Here is a 23,747-nt window from a genome sequence, read left to right on the forward strand (position 1 = left end):
CAGCAGTGATGATTAGAAGGAGAAAAGACAATGGAATGGTGTCTTCAGTCTAAAGAAAGAAAATAACTACCAACCAGGGACTCGGTACTCTCCTAATATAATAGTCTTTAAGAATGAAGGTGAAATAAAGCATTGAAACAGAAAAGGAGTCTTCAAGAGAAGTTCAAATGGGCCAGAAACAAATTGTTTACCTCGTAGATTTGCCTGCAGTGGGCAATTCTCCACCATTTGCTCCCCTCTCCCAGTTGGTATGGTGCCAGGTATGGTATCTTCTCTTCTCTCTGGTAAAGTCTGTAACCCATAGAATTCAAAAGTGTGTGAACAAAACAAAGCCTAGGTGAAAGGCACACCCAGCATGGCTGCATTTTTCCCCTCCTGTGTTCATGAGTAGAGCTTTCCACCTACATGAGATATAAATATACAGACAGGGTTTGCTATGAACCACTGCCATATCTCAGCCTGCAGCTGGGCTTGACTTAACAAACTTAGCTGGAGGCAACAGATAGGAGGAAGTGAAGCCTCAAATATGATCTGGTCATAGGCATGGAGACAGGAAAATAAACCCAAAGACAGGTGCTGGGAGGAGTTCAGTCTAGCAGATGAGATAAAATATAAAATGTAATAGTCCAAACAAGTTGTTGGAAAAAGGGAATCCCGTACGAAGTAGTTGGAGTATCCCTGCTTGTGGGCAGATGGGGCATTCAGAAACAGATGCCACCAAGCACTTGAGCAAGACTTTGATATAAAAAGTGAATTACATTAATCGCATGGTGCCATGGTTAAGAAATCTAGCCCTGTGGTGGGGAAGACCTGGGGCTGAGCCTGAATTCTGCCATTTTCAGGCTGTGTTGCCTTGGAGAAAGTTAACTTTTCAGCTGCAGTTTCTTTAACTGTGAAATGGGGAGAATAAGAGTACCTGTGTCAGATTTGTTGTTGGGATATTTGAGATGATGTAAGTGACCTGCTTTTCATGTAGAAAGGTATTGATTCATGCTAGCCATGATCATAACGATGCTGATGGTGAGTGCCCTCTGAGAGGCATGTTCAATGAGCCCTGGGAAAGGGGGCAGCACGGAATACTAAAAGGAGCAATGGGCTGAAGATCTGTGAGGAAGGCTCCCCATCTGTGATCATGGGCCTCAAGGACATCAGTGAAAGAAGAACCTGCTTAAGAACCTTTCTCATGGCACAGGGCCTAGCATCTCATGTACCTAGGATGCCATAGCTGTAGTAATCATCATGAGAAAAGAGAAGGAGCGATTCATTTGGATCTGGAAGCCAGAGAGGGTTTCACTTTGGAAATGACATTTGAGTGGCAGAATTTCACCAGTAGAAATGTGGTAGTGAGGCCAAGAGAGGAGGCTCTGGGAAAAGAATAGGGGAAATTGTGCACCGAGGTATGACTATGCACAGACATGTGGGAATAGGAAAGATGTTGTACTGGAGTGTGGCTATGCGTGGGTGAGCATGTAGAGACCAAGAGTCTATAGAAGACATTCTGAGTGGCCTCAGAATTGGACAAACTCTCTCATGCTTTCTGAATCTGAAATTATCCTATAGAGAGTATGGGAGGTTCTCTGTAAAACAGAGGAATCACATACTCAAAACTGTATTTTATAATGATAAGAGGCAGCCAAGTGAGGACTGGGTTGGCAGAGAAAGAGAAAGGTAGCATGAAGGCTGTTTGGGAAGCTGTGGAAAAACCTTGGGCAGTGGCCTTGGGTGTGGCAAGAAAGAGATGTATTGGAGAACTCATTGTGGTTGTACCATCACCAAAATTTAGAGACTAATTACGTGGTAAAGGGTGAGGTGGGTGATAGAGATGAGGGAGTTAAATCTATTCACTTGAAGAATGAGCGAGTGATGATGCTACGAAGTTAAGTGAGTAAAGGGGTAGATACCATGTGTTTGATTTTTGGGAACTTTTCAGCTTAAAGGTCCATACTATGGCCCTTATAGAGTTTGACGTAGGAGTTTAGTGCCCAGGATGGCATCTGAGCTGGACATGTACACTTGAGGATATTTCTGTATATCTGGGTAGTTGTTAAAGCCACAGAAGTAGGTGTGATCACTTATAATAGCATTTTCTAAAGAGAAAAGGGCCAAGTAAACTCTTTGGGAAGTACCACCATTTGAGGGGCAAATGGAGGAACAGAGGAAGAGAGGACTAAGAAAAGGCACTCAGAAGTAGGTGAAGAACCAGAGAGAGTGTTAGTATAGAAATGAGGAGTGAAGCCAATTTTAAGAGTGGGTGATCAAAGGTATCGAAGGTATCAAATCCAGCAGAGGTTAGCTAGGAAAGGGATTGAAGCAAGGCCACTGGATTCAGTCTTTGATGACCTTGTAAGGAATAGGGTGGGTGTGGGTAGTAGTGGAAGACACTAGATCACGATGGGTTAGGAGGGGCAGGAGCTTCTTAGTTTTTTTCCTAGAGTTATGGCTGTGAATGGTATACGGTGATAAAACACTATAACCTATGGGTAAGGCAAGACCAATGGAAAGTTGGTTTTTTGTTTGTTTGTTTGTTTTAAAGATTTTATTTATTTGTTAACAGAGAGAGAGAGAGCAAGAGAGGGAACACAAGCAGGGCGAGTGGGAGAGGGAGAAGCAGGCTTCCCACTGAGCAGGGAGCCGGATGTGGGACTCGATCCCAGGACCCTGGGATCATGACCTGAGCCAAGGGCAGATGCTTTATGACTGAGCCACCCGGGCGCCCTTGTTTGTTTTAATGATGGAGAAGCTTGAGCATGTGGAGAAGGCATGGTGCTGGTAGAAAAGAGCAACTGAATTTAAGGCATAAATGGAATAACTGATGAAGTCATGTTCAAGGCAGAGATCTGGAGATGGATTGGTCCTATAAATTTCATATTTTCAGGATGAGAAATTAAAACACATGGCTAACCCCAAGATATATAGTTTTCTTTGATTTGCAAATTTATTTAAATTGAGAATTACAGAAATCACACATAAGCTAAGTCATTTTTGTTTGTACAATTTATAAATTACCTTTACAAATAGATAAAGTAATGTGAAGAAGGACTATTCTGGTAAACTAGGGTAGAGATCTGCTATGTGTAGTTGCCAAGTGGACCCAGTTATAGGATGGGAAGCCGGCAGAGCTTGGAACTAGTCGGGCAGTGTCCTGGCGAGGCTGGAAGCTTGGCTCCAAGCTACAGTTAATTGTCCAGGGGTTCATGAAGGCAAGCATTGAGGTACCAACCATCTATCCTTTACAGTTAGATGGACACTGGATGTGAAATGTACCCTACAGTCCAATATCTTACATAACATCTCTGCAGTTTAAGTTCCTACAAAGCCAATCATTCATTCTGGAGACATTCAAGTTAATTTCTTGGTCCTGTTGCTTAGAGTCATTAGCAAAGAGAAAAATATTCAGCTGCCAATGATACTGCCAGTTAATATTTGTGTTCATGGGATTTTTAATAGAGCTCAAGTGTACTATTAAATATCAAGGTCAATTATGGCTGGATGCGACCAGCAATCATGTTTTTTACAACTCCTGTAACAGTTTGGATTATCAGAATTGGAAATATTAATTTTAACAGACATGGCTAATACTCACAAACACATAGGTACATAGGATGTTAAGGTTGCAAGAGGAGACATTAGAGATAATTTACTGTCATATGTTGATTTTTTTTGGATAGTAGTCTTATTTTAAAAATAAGAACATTGAAGTCCAGAGGGTCAGGATCAAGACCAGGTAAAAATTAATAGCAGCCAGGACTAAAACATAAGCAAGCCTAAAGTAAGAGTAAGTATTCTGATCAAATATAAAAATCACAGTGTACAGGACACCTGGGTGGCTCAGTCGGTTAAGCATCTGCCTTTGGCTTAGGTCATGATCCCGGGGTCCTGGGATTGAATCCCACATCGGGCTCCCCGCTCAGCGGGGAGCCTGCTTCTCCCTCTCCTCTCTCTCTCTGTCTCTCATGAATAAATAAAATCTTTAAAAAAAAATACAGTGTACATGCAAGGAACTGAATTGCAGAATAGAGGACAACTGAAAAAATAGGGGGAGAAATAAAACTAGGGTTCCCTTGGAACCATTTTGAATTCTCTTTTGGATGAACCCAGACTTCATTTATCAATATAAGTAAGAGTGTTAGGATTCCAGATATGAGGTGGAAGATGTCTTTGCCTTGAAGTCAGGTAGTCTGGGCTCCGTACACCTATTCAATCTGTGGTGTCAACTACACGCCAAACCCCGCTAGGCACTAGTGTCTGGGCATGGCTCCACCGCTCGCTCTCAGCATGGCTGGGGGATCTGAGATGGCTCATTTATAAAATCGAGTGCCTGGTGAACCCACGAAAAGGATCCAGTTAGGAGTTGTATCTGTGGGTGGGAAGAGAAGCACAAGGTGGGACGTGAAGAAACAGACAGTGGGGGTCTGGTGACATCAGTGTGGATTCACTCCAGAGGTCACAGTCAGACTCGCAGAGACTTGCTAAGCTTCGATTTCTGCTCTGGGATGCAGGATCGGCCTTGGGTAAGATGTCATCTCCACACTCCACTTGCCCTGCAGAAGAGAGCTCTTCTTGTAGCAGGTCCGGTCCCCAGCAGTCCTAAGTGGAGGCAGAGTAAGCCTACAGGGAACCTCAAGCCATCTCTCTTGGCCTTGTGGAGGTAACATTTAGCAAGAAGAAGAAATGGATGAAAATTTTAAAATGGAACAGAAATGTACAGCCTCCATCTCCTTTTATATAACCAACAGCAGTGGTCTTTGTATCCCAAAGACAGAAATCTGGTGCACGAATTACTGATAGATGCATGGCTGAATACATGAATAAGTGAATTCTGTAGTCTCTTCTCCTGCAGTAATCAGTGCTTCAGTGGAAAATTGCAGATGACACATTTGGGAATGTGCTGTGCTGAGTTCACTCCCTGGCACAGTTATTGATACACAGTCTCACTATTTTGAGCCATATGAGAACTTAGATAACATCCCAGAAGTGTGTTTTCTAGAATTTCATGCAGCTGTAATGAAAAAAGAGAGAGAAACCGTATTTTCTGACTTATATTGAAATGGTGATGGCATTGTGGGGAGCTAATCAGAAAGCTCAACTGGTGCTTAGGTCGCAACTAATTTGGTAATATGTTTGCACTTTCTGCTCAGTCCCTTTTGAGTGGCTAGTGTAATTAACCTCAGGCTCTCCTGAATGACACATTGTGAGTATTTCTTGCTAAGGCAGTAGTGGAACCCACTGGTTGGGCATGACTCTGTATGGTCAGCACGAAAATGGCTCCATTATGTTGCCTTTCATGAAGGCTGAGTATTAAAGTGACCTCCGACTGACAGTTTAATTGCTTAATTAGAGTCTCTCTTCCGAGCCTTAAATCCATGTAGCTCTGCAAGCTCTTATCGATCTCTGAGAAATGCTGGTGGTAGCTCAGTGTGAGGGCGGGAGAGGTCGGTTCTGGCGCTCTAGTGGGGGCCCTGGAGACTCCTGCCCTCCGATTTCAGCATCCTTTTTGCTCAGCACAATGGAATGTCTGCCTTGTGAGAATCAGTCAGAAGCAGATAAAAGAAGCAGAACACAGTCCAGATCCAGCCTCTTGTTTGGAGAAAATATACATTAGGGCTAACAGAGCCTAGTACAAAAAAATGGGGGCACTTGGTGAGTAACTGTTTTCTTTCTGAAGCTTTGTGTGCCGATGGAGGAGAAAGAAAACAAAGTGTGTGATTTGAAGTGAAGAAGACCAGACCCCCTACCCCCACCCAAAGCCAAGGAGTCTGCTGTTGTTCACATAATTTGACAGTAAGGCACAGGGCGGAGCAGGGCAAACACAGAACACGGAATCCATATTTTGTTTTATTTTTTATTTTTTGGACACTACCCATGATATGTTTTCTTTTAAAACATTGATCTTTTCCAAAACAGAGCAAATAGACACAGGAATAATAGAACTCAGTGCTTCAAAGAGACAATGGAAGCGGTTCTTTAAATAGTTATTGTTTTACAAATAAATCCATGACAAAAAATCAGTCTCTCCCCGCCTCCATTTCTTCCCTTTCTCCCTCACTTTTCCCCACAGAAAGTTTAGTTTCCATTTGCTACTGGAGGACAATCTCCGATGATTTCTTTAAAACGTTTTGTTCTGTGACTTGCTTTTGATAAGCTGCCTAGCCATTTTGCCCTTGCAGTGCCAAATTAGTCACCAAAAGCTGTGCCAATGTTCTACATCCCCAAAGCAAAGCATAACTGAGTTTGAAGCCACAGTTCTGGATCTGCGGGCACAGGCTTTGTTTGGTTTTGTTTGCATTTCAGCTCACAGTCTCCCTAAACGCTTGTTTATTTGTGAAAACAAAATGAGCTTCTGGGATGTCTTTTCCTATCAACATTTCCAGTAATCTTTGAATCATTGCTTGCAACAATGACAAATTACTAGAGGTTATAATCTGTAAAAATTGAAGACCAAGGGCACTAATGTACAACAAAGGAATAGGGGTGACAAAGTCCTGAGGTGAGATGCATGGCGGCTGTGTATTTAACCTGGTGTTTATTTATTTTTTTGTTTTTATTTTTTAAAGATTTTATTTATTTATTTGACAGAGAGAGAGAGAGAGTGACAGCAGGAACACAAGCAGGGGGAGTGGGAGAGGGAGCAGCAGGCTTCCTGCAGAGCAGGGAGGCTGATGCGGGGGATCCATGCGGAGGATCGATGTGGGGGATCGATGTGGGGGATCGATGTGGGGGATGGATCCCCGGACCCTGGGATCATGACCTGAGCCAAAGTCAGACGCTTAACAGCTGAGCCACCCAGGCGCCCCTAACCTGGTGTTTAATCTCAGAGGTGTGGAGCCGGCAACCATCACCGACTGAGGAACCCCACACTTCCTCCCCCTCCCCCCCCCAAGAAAAGCTGCTATAATGAGTAATATTTTCATTTCCTTCCTCACATACACTTATGACTTTAACAGCTTGGATATTTTCCTAAGGGATTCCCCCTCCCTATCACTTAATATTGCCTCTATCTTGGAGACGTTCCCATTCCAAATGGGAATTCCATTAACAGCTACACCACCACGTGTAGCGCGTGAAAATATTTTAGAGACTCTCATCCGCCAAATTGACATTTTACCCCTATGTAAATGATCTCTTCTGTACCGCACATATCTTATCCTTCCCCCTGATCATCTTTAAGGCAATCCAAAGCAGTAGACATATGTTGCAGGGAGTTAAAAATGAAATAAAAGGTAAAGACTGGGTTGAAAACCAAATAAAGCCAGGCCCAGGTGAGAGAGGAGGCCATACTAGACCAGACAGGTTGTGGTTTTTTAGACCAGAAAAGGACAAGAAGTGGATTTATATCTGAATCAAATTGGAAAACCGAGTTTAGGGATCAGGGATATACATTTTAGGTTTATTTACTGGTCCTGGACATTGTGTCCTTTGTTACACAGTCTGCTGAATTAGCCATGCTAGGAATCCCATGCATGTTCAGTGGGATGGAATGCATGACAGGTGCCAACTGCTCTGAAATCCATGGGGGCCCCAAATAAGACTTTCCCCAGTGCCACTGAGGATGCTTTATTGCAGGTCTAAATAAATGAGACATTTCCATTCTATTTCCTGAGCTCCCATGATTATCTTTCTCGGAGATCATGGACATAACGCTTACCTTCAGAGAATCATGATCTCTCAATAGTCTATTCTCAATGAATAAAACTGGATTTTATCTTTTCAGTTGGTTTCATGATAATTGCTCAGATGTCCCACAGATGGGATTCATATACTGGCTCTACACTGCTTAGTGTGTGACTAAGCAAGTTCTGCTTTCTGAGTCTCAATTTTACCAACTATAAAGTGGAATTGGAAGAAGAATTGAATTTTTTTAAAAATAAAGCATTTAGCACAGTGTCTTGTACAGATAAATGTTAATTGTTACTCCTCATTTTTCTATTACTACTAGTACTGCTTCTATTAGTGCTAATACTACATTAAAGGTCTTATCTTTTTAAAAACTGTGAACCATAGGTACACAGAACTGGATCCATAATCCAAAGTTCATTGCTAACTATCCTTATTAGTTATGAACAGACTCATTTTATCTTACCTTAATATTCTTTAAAATCTTAAACTATTATAATTTTTTCACACATTCTCCACTCTGTCATCTCAGTGAATTGTGTCACCTCATAAATGTGTTATTTTAATACCTTCCAGAAGATTCACAGACGAGTTCAGAAGGAAAAAAATAGTAGAGCAGAAAATGAAAACAAGAGGATAGTCATACACACATACCTATTCGTATACATTCACGATTTGTTTGCGTGGAAAGCTCAACTCTGAAGCTCAGGCCAAACACTGTCGTACTTTGAAGGATTATAAAACATGCTGTGTGTTTTGCCTTTGAATTAAAAGAGTTTCCTCTTACTCTGGCTTGTAATAGATTTTAACCCACACATTCAGTGGGTTTATTTCCTCCCTGAGAGAGATGCAATTTCGTAAAGCCAGAAAGTAGGAGAGGCCATAGAAATGCTTTCCTACTTCCTACTCTCCAGCATGATCTGAAGGAATAGAAAATGCAAATATTACTGAGGAAACTAACATTCATTTTTCCCCGCTCAGTCATATGCTTCGGACTGTGAGTGCTGACGATCTCAGTGAGGTGATCATGAGTCACTGGGTCAGCCAGCGTGTGGATCAGATCAGCGGGCAGGGGGCTTCGGGCTCAGTGCTGTGCGCTGCATCCGGGTCAGACACTTGCTCTTTCACTCTAACCAAAGCTTATCTTTACCTGGTGCAATATTTTACAGGATGGGGAACCTCGGCTTTCTTGTATCACATTTTACATTTTATAAAAAGTGCACTGCAGTGCCGTTGTTGGGAACCCAAGTTAAAGGAGACACAAATTTAGGCACGGAAAACTTCAGCCTGCCGTGGTGACCAAGGTGGGAGGTGGTGAGGTCCCTCACCCAGAGAAGGCCCCACGATGGGGGGGGGGGGCGGGGAGTGGCCGGAGGGACCCAGGAGAGACCTTGGAGAGAGAATTGACAGAACGTAAAGATCCCCTGGATTTGGGGGATACGGGAGAGGTCTGAGGCAAGAAATGAGGTGAAGGAGGAATTAGGGGAGGGAAGATGACTTCAGTCTGAGACACTGACGTTCAAGGTTTGTGGGGCCATCCAAGCAGTGATGACTTGGAATGCCACGGGATAGATAAGCCTACAGCCTGGAGAGAGGTCTGTGGTACAGTCGGAGATATCAGCCAACCAACAACTGTCGTGGAGCTCTTAGAACAGAACCCATATCAGGAATGACTACATTCCTGTCAGGCAGCAAAAGGCCAGATTAAGTGGCATTAGTAACCATCTGGCTTAGCTAGCACGGTACTGTTGGAGGAATGGCGTACTTTCTTGTCTTTGTACAGAATCATTTATTTACATGTCTGACTGGCACACACTTAAATATTTTAAATATGTATGGTATTTAAAGGTTTTATATGTTCCTCATATTAAATTTCTGAAATACAGAAAAGAAGAAAAAAGAAATTAATGCCATCTGTAATATTGCAGTATAAGGACAAACTGTTAAACATTTTGGCTTATTTCCTACACAGACATACCTATCCAAACATACACATGCATGCTTATGCACACGTAAACATAGACAGTTAAGGTAACACCACACTTCATTTTGAATCCTACTTTTTTCACTTACCATTATTTAATATGTTTCTCCTTAAAAATAGTTTATTTGGGTAGATAATGAATTATACGGACATACTAGAACTCATTTAACCACTGGCTTATTATTGACCATTTTGATTACTTCTTTTTTTATTATAATAATGCTATGAAGAGCACATTTATATGTGAAAATATTATTTCCTTGATATAAATGCTCTTTTCTTTACTGAACACTCTGTTATGAAATATTTTAAGTATTTGGAAAGCATGGATTGTATACTGCATGGAGAGTATATAATGAACAAAATCATTTCACTGTCCAGACTTGCCAAGTTGTAATATTTTGTCATATCTGCTTCAAGTTCTTTTTCTTCCCAAAACAAATGAATTACTCAGGAGACAGTGAAGTTCCGTGTATAGCCCACACACTGATACTTCTCCCTATTCTTATCTTGGAGGAAACCACTTATGGAATTTGGGTTTATTATTCCCATGGCTATTTTTATACTTTTTCATTTTTTATACTTTTTCATATACAGTATACAATATTATTTTGCATGTTTCAAAAGTTAATGAAAATAATAGCACACAATACAATATCCTTCCATTTGCTCTTTGCACTCAAAGTTCCATTTTTAACATTTGCCTATGCTGTAATGCGTTCAGACCTAATGCATTCTTTTTGCCACCCTATAATATTCAATTTCATGAGTATACCACAAATCACATACACTTTTTGCCATTAATGTACAATCAGATTGCTTCCAATATTTGGCTGTTGCAACTCTTATAGCTATGGACATTTTTATACAAATTTCTGAATGCAATAATGCAAGAGTTTCCCTCGGGGAGACACGTTGAAGTTAAAGTGCTAGCTTTTACATTTACCCTATGTTGCCAAATTCCACTCAAAATGAATGTATGATAATTCCTATAATGAATTGGAGAAACTCACCTTCCCATCCATACTATATAATTTCCACTGAACTTTCAGCACAATGTCCTATTTGAGCTTTACAATGATGAGGCAGGGAGGAATTCTCTACCTCCATTTTTAAGATGATGAAATGATAACCACAAGCTTCTAAAGTGCCTTGGCAAGGAAACTAATACCAGAGGTCAACCCAGCTCTCAAGTCTAGGTGTCCAGACTCTAAGAACAGAATGCTTCCAGGTGTTCTGACCATAAGGTCTCTGTGCTTCCCACGTGTTCTGAATCTAAGATCAGTGCACTGCCCCCTGGGCCTTACTTGTTCTGATGGAAAATGTCAGATGGGCCAGAATCTGTGCATTGCCTGTCAGCAAAAGTCATGCAACTGAAAGGACATGAACAGTGTGGTTTGAGCTAACCATGGATATCTACACCCTTTAAAAAAATATTTATTTATTTTGGTGGGTGAGGGGCAGAGGGAGAAGGAGAGAAAGTCCCAAGCAGACTCTCCACTGAGCACAGAGCCCCAATGCAGGGCTCAACCCCGTGACCCTGAGATCATGACCTGGGGACCTTGGGGAGGAACATAGATTTAAAATCACTGCCTTTCCTGAACTAGGCTGGATACTCAACTGATACATTAATGGATCCTATAAATTCTTGAACAATTTGTGATAGCCTTACTTTCCAAAGAACAAAGGCAGAAACAAAGAAAGAAAAGGGTGGGATTCCCCTGAAGGGCAACTGGATTCCCTGAATGTTTCTCATGTGCCAGGCAGCGCATGTTACTTCAGTGACTCCTCCCTCCATCCCTGGGAGAACCAACTATTAAAAGGGAAGTGAAGGTGTCACACTGTCTTCATTTCTCCCTTTTGCACACACAGCTCAGTGCACTCAGTGTCTGCCCATCATCACGCCCTGGCAACTCATTAGACCTCCAGTGACCTCCAAGTCACTAAGTTCATGAGTAATTTTTGCTTCTTTCAGTAGAGTTTTCAGTGGTTGATCACTCCAGGTGTGGAAAAGGAGACTCAGGAAACCCATTATTCTCTATAATATTTTTCAGAATTTCTGCATAGAGAAGAGAGGAGGTCACCCTGATGGCCATCTCTTGCCACTGTTCACTTTTCAAGCCCTCTCTTTCTTCTTATGGCCTTTTGCTTTCTCTCTCTCCCTTGTGAGAGAATGTTGGAATTTACAATTTTTTTCTTTATTTCTCCAAAATACCACAAACTTGAGGTTCTTTTGTGTAGTAGACTTTGACTAACTATTTCAAGACTGGCAGGTGATTACTGCAAAGAGCAGCACAGCAACGAAGATCTAATGTGATATTAGACATCCTTATCCTGAAGACTCCACTGTTCATTCCTTCCTTACTCCTTCGTTTCACACCTCCTGCATTAGTTATCTATTGCTGAATAACAAATTTCCCCAAAACCTAATGCCTTAAAACAATAGCATTGATACTTTCTGTGGGTTAGGAATGCCAGTGCTCCTTACCTGGCTCTTTCCTAGCTCACTCACAGGGTTGTTGGCAGAATTCAGTGGATTTGGCTCATGGCAGATAACGGGCTGTAGGCCTCCCTCAGCTCCTCACCAGGCAGGCCTCTCTGCTGGGTGTCTTACAGCATAGGAGCTTGCTTCAGAGAGGGCCAGCAAGAGGGAGAGCTGACAAGATGGAAGAGTCGATCTTTTGTAACCTAGTCATGGACGTGACATCCCATCACTTTGGACACTTATCTATTTATTAGAAGCAAGTCAGTAGGTCTAGCCCATATTCTGGGAAAGGGAGGAGATTACACAAGGGCATGAATCACTTGGAGCCAGATCAAAAGATACCCCCACCTCCCACCCCCACAGTCCCCATTAGGTAATCTCCATGGATTATGTGCCCTGCCCAGGCTCCAACCTCATTCATATTAGTGGACAAACCCCCACCCTCAGACCTCTTTTCATTTTTGCTTCCATAGCTTCCTACTTTTATTCATGTCTTAAACAGCGATTTAACTTTCTCTTTGTCTCACTTTCATAATAGAGACTAATATCTCTCGAGTACTTACTATGTGCCAGGAAGCATTGTAAGTACTTTGTATCTTTGCACTCATTTAATTCTGATAAGCAATATGAGTTATCTCCTCGTGTCAGTCACACATATTTCTGTCATCAGTAAGTATCTGGGAAGGCCAAAGTTCCCTTTATTTTCTCAGATTACCAGCGCTTAGGACTCTGACCCCAGGCTTCTATACGTGGCATCATAAAGGGATGCTAGTCTCATACCTGAATGGCTCCTCACCCCAGTGTCACCTAATGCTGGAGTTGACACTTGCCTTCAAAACAGGGTTGATATTCCCCAAATCTCCTTAAGATATTAAAGCATCAGCTATTAAAATTCATAAATGTTTGGCTCAGTTCTAACTTCTGGGTAGAACTTAGAGTATGGAGGATTCCCATAGTGCCATAATGTCATGTGTCCTGAATACTCTGGGCTTTGGGGACAGGTCTGATGTCCTTGGCTCACCTTCTGCCTCTGTGTGCTCTGGCTGTGTTGGCAACAGGTTGGCACAGCCAGTAAGAAGGGCACCAGGAGCTGTGTGTGTGGTGTGGCCAGTGCCCTGTGATCAGACCCTCCTCCACTGCCACTGGGGCCCGGAATGTAAAAAGCCTGCCCAGAAAGCAGCCCCAATTGACCTCTTTCCCACTGTGAATAGCCTCTTTTACCCACTGTCATGCCTGCTATGCATTTCTACATTCCAATCCATGAGAGAGAGAGGAGAGTTAGTTCTTAACTCTGGGCTTTCCCTTATTCTTAGTCCTCTATTCTTAGAGGCCCATATACTCTTATATATGGAACTCATCTGTACATCAAACATTTATTTTCTGTTATGTGCCAGATTCTACTCTTTTAGCAAGTGTCCTATTTTCATGTGATAAATATGTTTACGTACTTTTTTAAAAAAGATTTATTTATTTATTTTAGAGAGAGGGAGGAGGGGTGTGGGCAGAGGGAGAGAATATTCAAGCAGACTCCCCACTGAGCACAGAGCCCAACACATTTCTTATGATGACCCTGAGATCAAGACTGAACCAAAACCAAGAGTTGGTCATTTAACCAACCATGCCACCCAGGTGCCCCAAGTTTAGGTATTTTGAAGGTATGTGTTGGTATCTGGAAACTTGACAAAACTCTGAATACTTTGTAAAGACACTGATTAACTTCTTGTAGGAATTACCACTTAACCAGATATGCCTTTGTTTTTAGAGCCCCTGTAGTTGGAACTTTCAGGGATGGTGGCCACTTTTTCTTTTGTGGATTCAACTTCAAAATTTTACTATTGTCATCTAGAGAAGAATTAATAGAAATGTACAGGTTTTTGGGGTTTTGTTTTTGTGTATTTCTCTGACTTTTACCACTGGAACAACAGATCAGAAACCCAATTCTTAGGTCTAGAAAACTTTTGGCCATAGACTTCAATAAGAATTATATATCTATAAATTATGCGACTATGTTATATGTGTAGCCAATAGTAATATAATTTGCGAGTTCTGCCTTGGGAACTAAATGGAAGTAATTGCATATTGATAATTTTCATGACTTTAGAATTTTACATATATGGGAGCAAGGTTTCTCATATTTTTTCCCTTGCAGTTTTTTCTTATAATTTTATTAATTAAAACTTAAATTTATTTGATATTACAAGTGTTAGGAATAGTCTCAAGTAAAAGAATTGCTATTCTAAACTTTTCAAAAAATCAATTGTTTCTTTGAAAATCTGAGGTCTTATACTTTCATAAAGTGACAATTCGGTATATATAACTTAATAACTATCATGAGCATTTTAAAGAGAAGTGACGTAATATAACATAGAATTTGGGAAGAGAAGAAATAAGTTCCTGACTCTACTCCTCACTATCTGTATGATCTTGGATGAGTTACTAGCTTATATTGGATGAGGCAACACTTTAATAGCTAGCATACTTGTTAAGCCTCACTTTCTTCATTAAAAAAAAAATCAGATGGTGTTGAGGATGAGGTTAGGATGTTTGTGATGGTGCTTATAAAATTACAACGTGCTACTCAAATGTAGGGTGTCACTGGTATATAATTTGATTCAGGGACATTTGGAAACCTTCTGCCTCAGATCCCTTTCCTGCAAAGCAAAGCCCCAGGCATATGAAGTGCAGCCAAGACCCTTTGATTCCAAGATTGGGGTTGGGGGGGTGCGGGGAAGTTGGGAAACACGGAGACCCCCTGGAAGATGTAATCCCCAGGGAAATGGCTCATTCATGTGACTCTCTGAACCTTCTAGCCTTACATTTCTACCTGACTGTTTTGCCTTAAGAGGATTACAGCCATTTAGAAAAGGAAGGAACAATACCTACTTACTCACTAGGCCTCTGAACTTGGGGAGAAAGAAAGGAGACTAGAAGAGTCTTGCTTTTGTGAGTATATGGACTTGTAAAAATCCTCAGAGTGTGTGTTGTTTTCTGTTGGTAGTGGTTTTTTTTTGGTGGGGGAGTCTATAAACCTCACAGAACCCCAGTATTCCACTAAAGTATAAGACATGCTGTGCTAAACAAACAAATCACCACGAGAGAAGCAAAAAGATGTATGCAGGTAGTCCTGACCAAGAGTGAATTGGTATATTCTCCAGACTTATAAGGCATTCTAGAAGGTATTCTTTAAAGCAAGACAGTATTAATATAACATTACTGAAATCTTAGGATGTTATATCTGCATAACCTTAGGAAAGTATAAAGCCAAGTATAGAAATAATAAAGTTTTGTATTAAACCAAGTGGTAACATTTGAGAGTAGGTTAAAGTATAAATGTAGTGAGAGGTTTTGTAAGGATGACTTATATGTTGTTTTGAGTACTATTGATGGTGTTCAACATGTTTAAAAGAAGTAGTCATACCAGATTGGAAACTGTAATTTGACTTGGTTATGAAAATGCAATTGAGTTTTAAATCAATTTTTTTTTAAGTAGGCTCCATACCCAGCCACCAGTGTGGGGCTTGAACTCACAACCTTGAGGTCAAGACCTGAGCTGAGATCAAAAGTCAGACACTTAACCCGCTGAACCACCCAGGTGCCCCAGAGTTTTGAATCAGTTTTTAAATTTGAATAAAAATCAGTTTTAAAGTTTTATTTATTTGTTTAAAGCTTGAACATTAAATAAGACAAAGAAAAAGAAAAAAGAGAGGTGATGTTTCAGAACCACATTTATTTAAAATTCATTATTGTGAAAGTTTTAGTTCCTCATTAGACAGTTAAACATCTTATTGATGCTTGGTTCATGTGCTTATATGAACTACACTGAGCATTGCCTCCCAATCATACTTGTGTGCTAAGGAGAACACTGATTTTAATCATCCCTAGATATTTTAAAGTAATTTGTGTGAGACTTCCCTGTATCAAATCCCTGAACTTTCTATTTTTTCCCAAGACTTTCTTATGAAATATAAATGACAATTTATCTTGAGTGAAACAGCCATATTCTAACTTTGTATTTTAATCCCACTCTGCTGGTTACCAGTTGATGCATCTATATTGCTTAATTGAGACCTTGCATTAGACAATATGAGAGTTTCAGTTCTGGACTTTAGGATCTAGCTGTCTGGTTCAACATGACCTCCTCCCTCTTAAGAATTGTGTAAGTCGGCCACACAATTTGCTCTTTATATGTAGCAATTGTCTTCTTAAAAATGGAAGGCATTTGGGGAGAAGAAAATGGGATAGTGTATATGAAAGGCTGAACCAGTTTCCAGCAGGTAGTAAGCACTTAATGAATGGTTGACATTATTGTTATCATCCAAAGAAAAGGAACTCCCCCATTTACACATAAGAGTGTCAAAAACTTCACAGCAGACCACTGAGCTCTGAGGAAATCAAGCTTCAATTTCACAAACCAGTACAGTGATTTGGGTACATGTAATGTTAACTCTATTCCATTAGTACCTATGGAGGGTCAGCTTAAGCCCCAACATTGCACTGGGCAGACATAGAGCCTAATACTTTTTTTTATTATTATTTAGATAATTTTCTAAGTTAGGCTCACATCACTGTATCATTTGAAAGAATTCTGCCATTCCTCTTCCTTCTTGACCACTACCCTATGAAAAGCAGTAAGTTCCAGCAAATGTTGGGTTTCTGAAAACAAATGGTTACTCCTCCTTATTTCTCGTCTATTGGTTCCTATATTCATTCTTGCATCAGACATTTCATGTTGTGGGGATGGCCCTTGATGTGAGGCAGTGGGGTCAGGGGAGGAAAGAGGGCTGTGAAAGTGAAGGCATTTATAAAAATATCCAGGGACGGGGCGTTGGGGTAGCGCAGTCAGTTAAGCGTCCTCCTCTTGGCTTTGGCTCAGGTGGTGATCTCAGGGTGGTGAGATTGAGCCCTAAGTCCAGCTCAGTGAGGGGTCTGCTTGAAGATTCTCTCCCTCTGCACCACCTCCCTGCTCATGTGCGCGTGCATGTGTGCACGCTCTCGCTCTCTCAAAAAATAAATAAAATCTTAAATAAATAAACAAATAAAAATATCCAGGGATGTAATGGTGACCTAAAGATCCAGTGAATGTGTTGTTTTCCACTAATTCACCCATGTGTCGATGGCCCATGGAATATGGGCCTCCTAGATGTAAATCTGAAGTTCTCTGAATCACTATTTTCCCTGTTGTTTTTCTTCGTAGGCATACGATGGTTTAAGCACCATGACTACCCGCCTTGCCCGTGTGTGTGGAAGACAGCTGCTGGCTAACCCCATCACCTCTTCGGGAAACAGCCTCTTTCTGCGATTTCAGTCCGGCCCTTCCAGACAGAGCAGGGGCTTCCGAGCTCACTTCAGGCAAGGCAGGTGCCTCGTGTATCTGTGTGTCTCCTTGAGGCACCAGCCATCTGCTCTGGAGGTCCTTTTTAGTGCTACAGTGACATGAGGCGAGGCCTCAGAAACTGGTCCCCACTTTCTCCTTGACAGTTCTATTTAAATAGAACAAAGGAACTATCCAGCTCTTCATCCTTTACACTTACTCGGGGCTAACAGATGATGCTAACTTCCTTTGGATCTGTGTATCTCTCAAGCAAGCTTTCAGAATAATACTTCAAAAGTATTTTTAATACGAGAGTCACTGTAAAAAAAGTGTCCAAATTCATTTATTAGTAGATAAACTAGCATTTATCCAAGATTTTATGCTGGGAGGAGATACTCCATCATAAATGACAAGACTTGCTTGTAATGTAGAGTCATATTCTATCCCTCGAGGTCCTTGGTGCCCTCATTTCTGAGTCCTGCCCTTGTCCACCTGAGGAACCAGTGTTGTTTTCCATTGTTTTCATTATTAAATCACCACTTCTCAGTTCATCGTACTCCACCTTTTCACCCATTGCCTTTCATCTGGCTATTCTTAGAGATGGACGCTTTATCCCACTGTCAGAGATGGAACCTAGAGCGGGAGGAGTTGTTGGTTGGTTTCAATGTGCCTCTGAGTTTTACTCAGCTGGTCCTTGTCATTTCAAATAAGTGTGGGCCATTTAGTCACTTAGTCTATTTGGGGATTGCTTGTATCCTATAGTAAAGAGCCCTGCCTAGGGATGGTTTCTGGATCGAGGTGTCCCAAAGATGCATTGTAGACTTTGGAACAAGACAGAATGCATAAATCAGTCACTCCCTGAAGAAATGAATAGTTTCTGAACAAATTTCATTTTTCATTTAATTAATTACTTATGGTTTGCTTCAGAGTAAACAATGTCCTCAGTAGGTCTCCACTGGATTATTATAAAGCCTCCTCCAACTCACCCACCCTTTCCCCATCTTCCTCCAAAGTCAGCTCACAAAAGCTGCACTGTGGTCATGCCTTTGAGCGCTCCATTGATCTGTCCTGGCTCCGTACTGCCTAGAGAATGGAGCCCCATTTCCTTCAGATGTTACCTAAGGGCCCTGGAACCTGCCCCAGTCTTTTTTCCGGCATCACTTCCAACAGCCCTCAGGAGAGCCCCACTTCAGCCAAGTCTGTGTCGTCGCAGGCCTGACCCTCGTCTGTGTCTCAGCCCAGGCCACCAGCTGTCTGGACTACTCTTCCCCAGCCCCGGTTCCTCCTTCAGCTACCATCCTGTCTGTGAGACAGCCCTTATTCTCTCCAGCCGGCCACAGACTCTCTTTTCTACGCTGGTGAAAGCTTTGTACTTCTCTGATAATACATAGCCATCCTTAGGCAGTCTTGTTCAATTGACTATTTATTTTCCTAAAAAAAAAAAAAAAAAAAAGAACGTGCTCATAAAGAGGTTATCCCTATAATTTATGAGTGGGCAGAGTAAGTGAATCAATAATAGAGTCTTGTTTGAATGATTCAGGCAATTCATAGCCATTTAATCTGTTGTTCTCTGCCACTCCCCACTTCCTGCAATTGAAGGATATTGTTATAAATGTACAGCGCATTTCTACTTTCTCATGGTTTATGTGCAGCTTCCTTGGCAGAGTACTTCCTTGGCATGCATTTCAGAAATAGGAGAAAATCATTTATGTTTTTACTCATCAAATCATTGTTTTGTACAGTCTGTAGATATCAAAAGTACCTGACGTGTGTGTGTGTGTGTGTGTGTGTGTTTGTGCGTTTCTCAGCCTGTGGAAGCTACATCCTCACCAACTCATTTGATACTATATCCTCTCCATTGTTCCCTGCCAAGTATCCAAACAATCAGAACTGCAGCTGGATAATTCAAGCTCAACCTCCATGTAAGTAACAAAAAGAAAAAAAGAAAAGGAATCCGGGATGGATGGTGTCTGTGGGAAAGTCCGTCTATGACTCATGTTCTTATCTCCTTGGTGCTAACAATTGATGGGCTTCCTCTTCTTTTCATGGAAGTTCCCATTCTTGATGTGCAAGTGAAATAAGCATTTCCTAATCTGGTAGAAAAGTAATTTTTACCTTTTATTCTTAATTAAAAAAATTAAGGTTCAAGGCCTAACAAAGGGGGGAAAACACCTCTTACAACCTTGCTGTATTGACAGGCATGCGAAATTGGGAGTGAGCAAAAATAATTGATAAATAGTTTTTGACACCTGTGACTTGAGTGTGGTGGATGCTCAGGACAGTTGCTAAATGACCAAATGAATACTAAGAGCCATAGACTGAAAAATTAATAACTCATAGTTTGGGAGTGCAGTGCCATGAGCATGTTGATCTTCGGTCTAAGTGGAAGCTAATTGTAAAACCTGGTCTCTGGTGTAATGCCTGTATTAAAAAAAATTCTAGCACAAGCCTGGAAGAAACATTTTAAAAGTGCTTACATTATTTTCTTTTAAAAATTATAGAATCTTGGGCGCCTGGGTGGCTCAGTCGTTAAGCGTCTGCCTTCGGCTCAGGTCATGATCCCAGGGTCCTGGGTTCGAGCCCCACATCGGGCTCCCTGCTCAGCGGGAAGCCTGCTTCTCCCCCTCCCACTCCCCCTGCTTGTGTTCCTGCTCTCACTGTGTCTCTCTCTCTGTCAAATAAATAAATAAAAATCTTTAAAAATAAAAATAAAAATAAAAATTATAGAATCTTATTTTTTGACCTGGTAACAACCTGGTGGTAAGTATTACTGTCCACACTTTAGAGACAGAGAAAATGAGGAGACCCCGTAAGGACTCAGAGTAAAATACCTTGCAAAGAGGGTGACCCTGGGGCCATATGAATCCTGTTTCAGATGAGTCCTGCCTTTCCTTCAGTTTTTCAGGAAAAATTTATGATTTCAGACATAATGTAGGAAAGGCATTAAGTTCTTTATAATTACAATGACCTTTGTGACAATAAGCGAATCACTTAAGCTAATGAGGCCCCATTTAGCTAATCTAAAAAATGAAGAATTTGAGTGAAATATTCTCTACCACTTCTCCTAGGGATGTTAAGAGTTAACAAAAGAATGTCTTTATTGACATGCATATGATCTGGGGGATGGTGAAGTAATCCTTAGCCAAAGAAAGTTGCCAGCCAGCCAGAAACTAAGCCTTCCATAAAGAAGCCCCCTGCCTTGAGCTGAGCAGTTTTGCATGTAAGGATAATTTCTAATGAGTTGTAAAGCATTTAGATGAAAGGTCTCACTGGTTCAAAGACATTAGTAGGAAAAGATCCTATTCTGAAGATTAGGGACTTTGGAAGAAGAGCAAAAGAAAAACGCACCCAGGCACTTGCCATTCTGCAAGGAATTCAAAACTTTCTTTCTAAATGACTACAAACCTCTAGGGCCCTGGCTTTGGCCTTCAAGTGAACCAAAGAGAGCGAAGAGAGCAAGGCTCTGCATGCCAGGGAGCTAAGAGTGTCTCATTTACAAGTCAGCAGACTAATCTATTGAGAAAAGTGCTTCCGAGAGGAACCCAGCAATGGCTGATATAAAAGGTGTAAAGACCATATATTCCAACAAGACACTCCCTGTGGTCTCCGTGGAAGGAACATAATACCCAAGGGCCCTTTTATTTACCACTATCAGCATTTCAAACTCTACAGGCATTTTCAAAAAACGTTGATTCTGTCATCCTTCAGAGGAACCAAAAGCAATGCTTCCCTGCTGGAGAACCAGCATAGTAAATGATCAGAGGTAAAATCTCTCTCCCTGAATGTTTTTTTTTTTTTTTTGTCAGGACTTTATACTAGTCTCTTCTCCTTTTCCTACAGTCAACCACATTACCCTCTCCTTTGACCACTTTGGACTCGAAAGCAGCACAACGTGTACAAAAGACTTTATAGAAATTTTGGATGGTGATTATGATGATGCGCCCCTCCGAGGTACGGCAGCTCTTACCCCTTCTCCGTGGCCCTGGCTGGGTTTTATTTATAGATTGACATATGCATATGCTGTCTTTCCAGGTTAGAACGTTTCCAGTAGATACCAAGGGCAGCATAAGCCAAGTAAAAATAATTAGAGAGTAAGAAAGCAGGATTTAATATGGGGTTCAAGAAACACAGCTTGTTCATATTCAAGGACGTGAATGGTTTATGTGTTTGTCTTTTAATTTGAAAATTGCAGCTGCTTCAGATAGCAGTGAAATGTAGTCACTGGCATTCGATAGCATTCTGTGAGAAATTTCTTGTTAATATATGACCAGTTCTTATATTCAGATTGAGTGTTTCTTCTGGTTTTGTCCTCAGTAGAAGCGACAGAGGAATGAATGAATGAATGAAACAATAAATAAACAAAGCAAAAAATAAAGCAACAAACACACACACACACTGGAATTCTGATTGTAGGGCATCCCCGTAAAATTAAAGATTGCCGCTATCTAGTTTCTGAAATATCTTCAAGTAAAAGGCTCAGGTTATTTAAACTTTCTCATGAGTGACTCGTATTCGAACTTCATCATACAAGTTTCTTATCCTGCACAAACTCCATCAGAGGAAGGACTTTGTTTTGCTCACTGCTTTATTCCCAGTGGCCAGAACAGTGCCAGAGACAATAGTGGGCACTTGAATACTTTCTGCTCTATGCACTCCTGATTGTATGACTTGGCATATTTTTCTGTGAGCACTTGACCAAGGATGAGGGTATATTATTTAACAAACACTTACTTACCACTTAACTTGTGCTGGGTACTATTCTAAAAACTTTATAAATAGTAACCCCGTTAATCCTCATACCCTTATGATAGAGGTTTCATTATCATTGATAGTCTCTTTTCTCAAGTGGGGAAACTGAGGCACAGAGAACTTAGGCAACTTGTTTCAGGTCGTGCAGCTAGCAAATGGCCGAGCTAGGAGTTGAACCCATGTATTCTGGCTCCAGCATCCACACTTTTTTTTTTTTTTTTTAAGCTATAAGACATTGCTTTTAAGTGTTAGCGCATTTCTTTGTGCAGGACCCTACTGTGCTGGAGTTTTTAGCATTAGTTACATTTGGAGCTACATTTTTCTTACCTCCCTCTAATGCTCTTCAACATGTTTATAAATCATCTCTCCTATACTTGTATTTATAATTTATATTTAATTCTCAGGCATTGTCTCAAACACCAGCCCTGATTTAAATTCTCCAAGTAGTGATTTCTTCTTCTTAGCTTTGGTCTCTTGTGGTTACTAGAAACAGTAGCCTGTGCCATGTGGCGTTCACTCTCCTTGTCATGATCTCATTTAGGCCGCTACTGTGGCACCTCCATGCCCCATCCCATCACTTCCTTCAGCCATGCTCTGACGCTGAGGTTCGTCTCTGATTCTCGAGTGAATTCCGAAGGTTTCCATGCCACATACGCTGCATCATCATCCGGTAAGATAAGGTAGCCAATGGCGCTACCAGATTAAGGGAAACGTGGTAGACAGCCTTGGTTTGTTATTTGGGACTGTTACACCTTCAGAATTGGGAGCTAGTTTCCTGAGATCACCTCTCTGACTAACCTTACTGTCTTCCAATTTAGATTCACCTACTTGTTATAAATTCTAGCAGTAGTAAACTCTGTACCACATCTTCCTTGTCCCTTCATCTACTGACGGACGCTTGGGGTATTTCCATACCTTGGCTCTTCTGCCTCATGCTGCTAATAGTGAGCTCTGGAAGGAGGGAGAATTGGTTGGGATGATCTTGGAACAATCAGCGGTCTCCTTCATGACGCGTCTGTTAAGGCAGCCCCTGACCGACAGTGTCCATTGGCATCTCTTATGAATGGACAGCACTGTTCTCCCATCTCCCTGGCCTCCCCACTGGGCTCAGGCAGGTCTGGGTGTTGTCACCTGTGGCAGGATGGTTGGTGGCATGTAGGCAGGAGGCGAGAGAGAAGCCACCCAGTGCTGGCTCTGCCAGACGGAGCTGTGCTGTTGGTCAGCTGCCGGCTCCTCGTTATTAGCAGTTAAAAGCACAGGACACCTGGAATTTCTGTGTCTGCATTTCGGTGTTCTCTGGAGAGGGAAAAGCTGGAATACTGCCTTCAGTTTGAGGCTAGCGTCGAAAATCATCCTGAGCAGAAATACTGAGCGGTTGTGGGATTAAAATATGTCTTTTATTACATAAAGTTATAGTTCATGGCAAGAAAAGGCTTTTAGAAGAGAAACTACAGAGGTTCCTTCTGACCTACCATATCCTGTGGCTTACAGTTTTCAGTCTTCAGAATCTTTTCCTGATGATATATGACATGGATTTTTTTTTTTTTAATTGGAAAAGGAAATAGGATATCTTGCTGCTGCTAACAGCTCCTCCCGTGTTCTTT

At 41.4% G+C, this 23,747-nt stretch overlaps 1 protein-coding gene across 1 annotated transcript in view; it reads left to right on the top strand.

The window, feature by feature from the left end:
- The window catches only part of CUBN (cubilin), a 271,439-nt gene that overhangs the window by 134,567 nt on the left and 113,125 nt on the right, over nt 1–23,747 (top strand). The window contains exons 32-35 of the mRNA XM_028114080.2: nt 17,278–17,437; nt 19,203–19,316; nt 21,235–21,345; nt 22,685–22,813. Of these exons, the coding sequence (XP_027969881.2) occupies nt 17,278–17,437; nt 19,203–19,316; nt 21,235–21,345; nt 22,685–22,813 (514 nt within the window). The remainder of the gene's footprint in view (nt 1–17,277; nt 17,438–19,202; nt 19,317–21,234; nt 21,346–22,684; nt 22,814–23,747) is intronic.

The sequence above is a fragment of the Eumetopias jubatus genome, unplaced genomic scaffold (genome assembly GCF_037043125.1).
Source record: "Eumetopias jubatus isolate StellerSeaLion01/CBP00866 unplaced genomic scaffold, mEumJub1_p1.0 scaffold_8, whole genome shotgun sequence".
Lineage (NCBI taxonomy): Eukaryota > Metazoa > Chordata > Mammalia > Carnivora > Otariidae > Eumetopias > Eumetopias jubatus.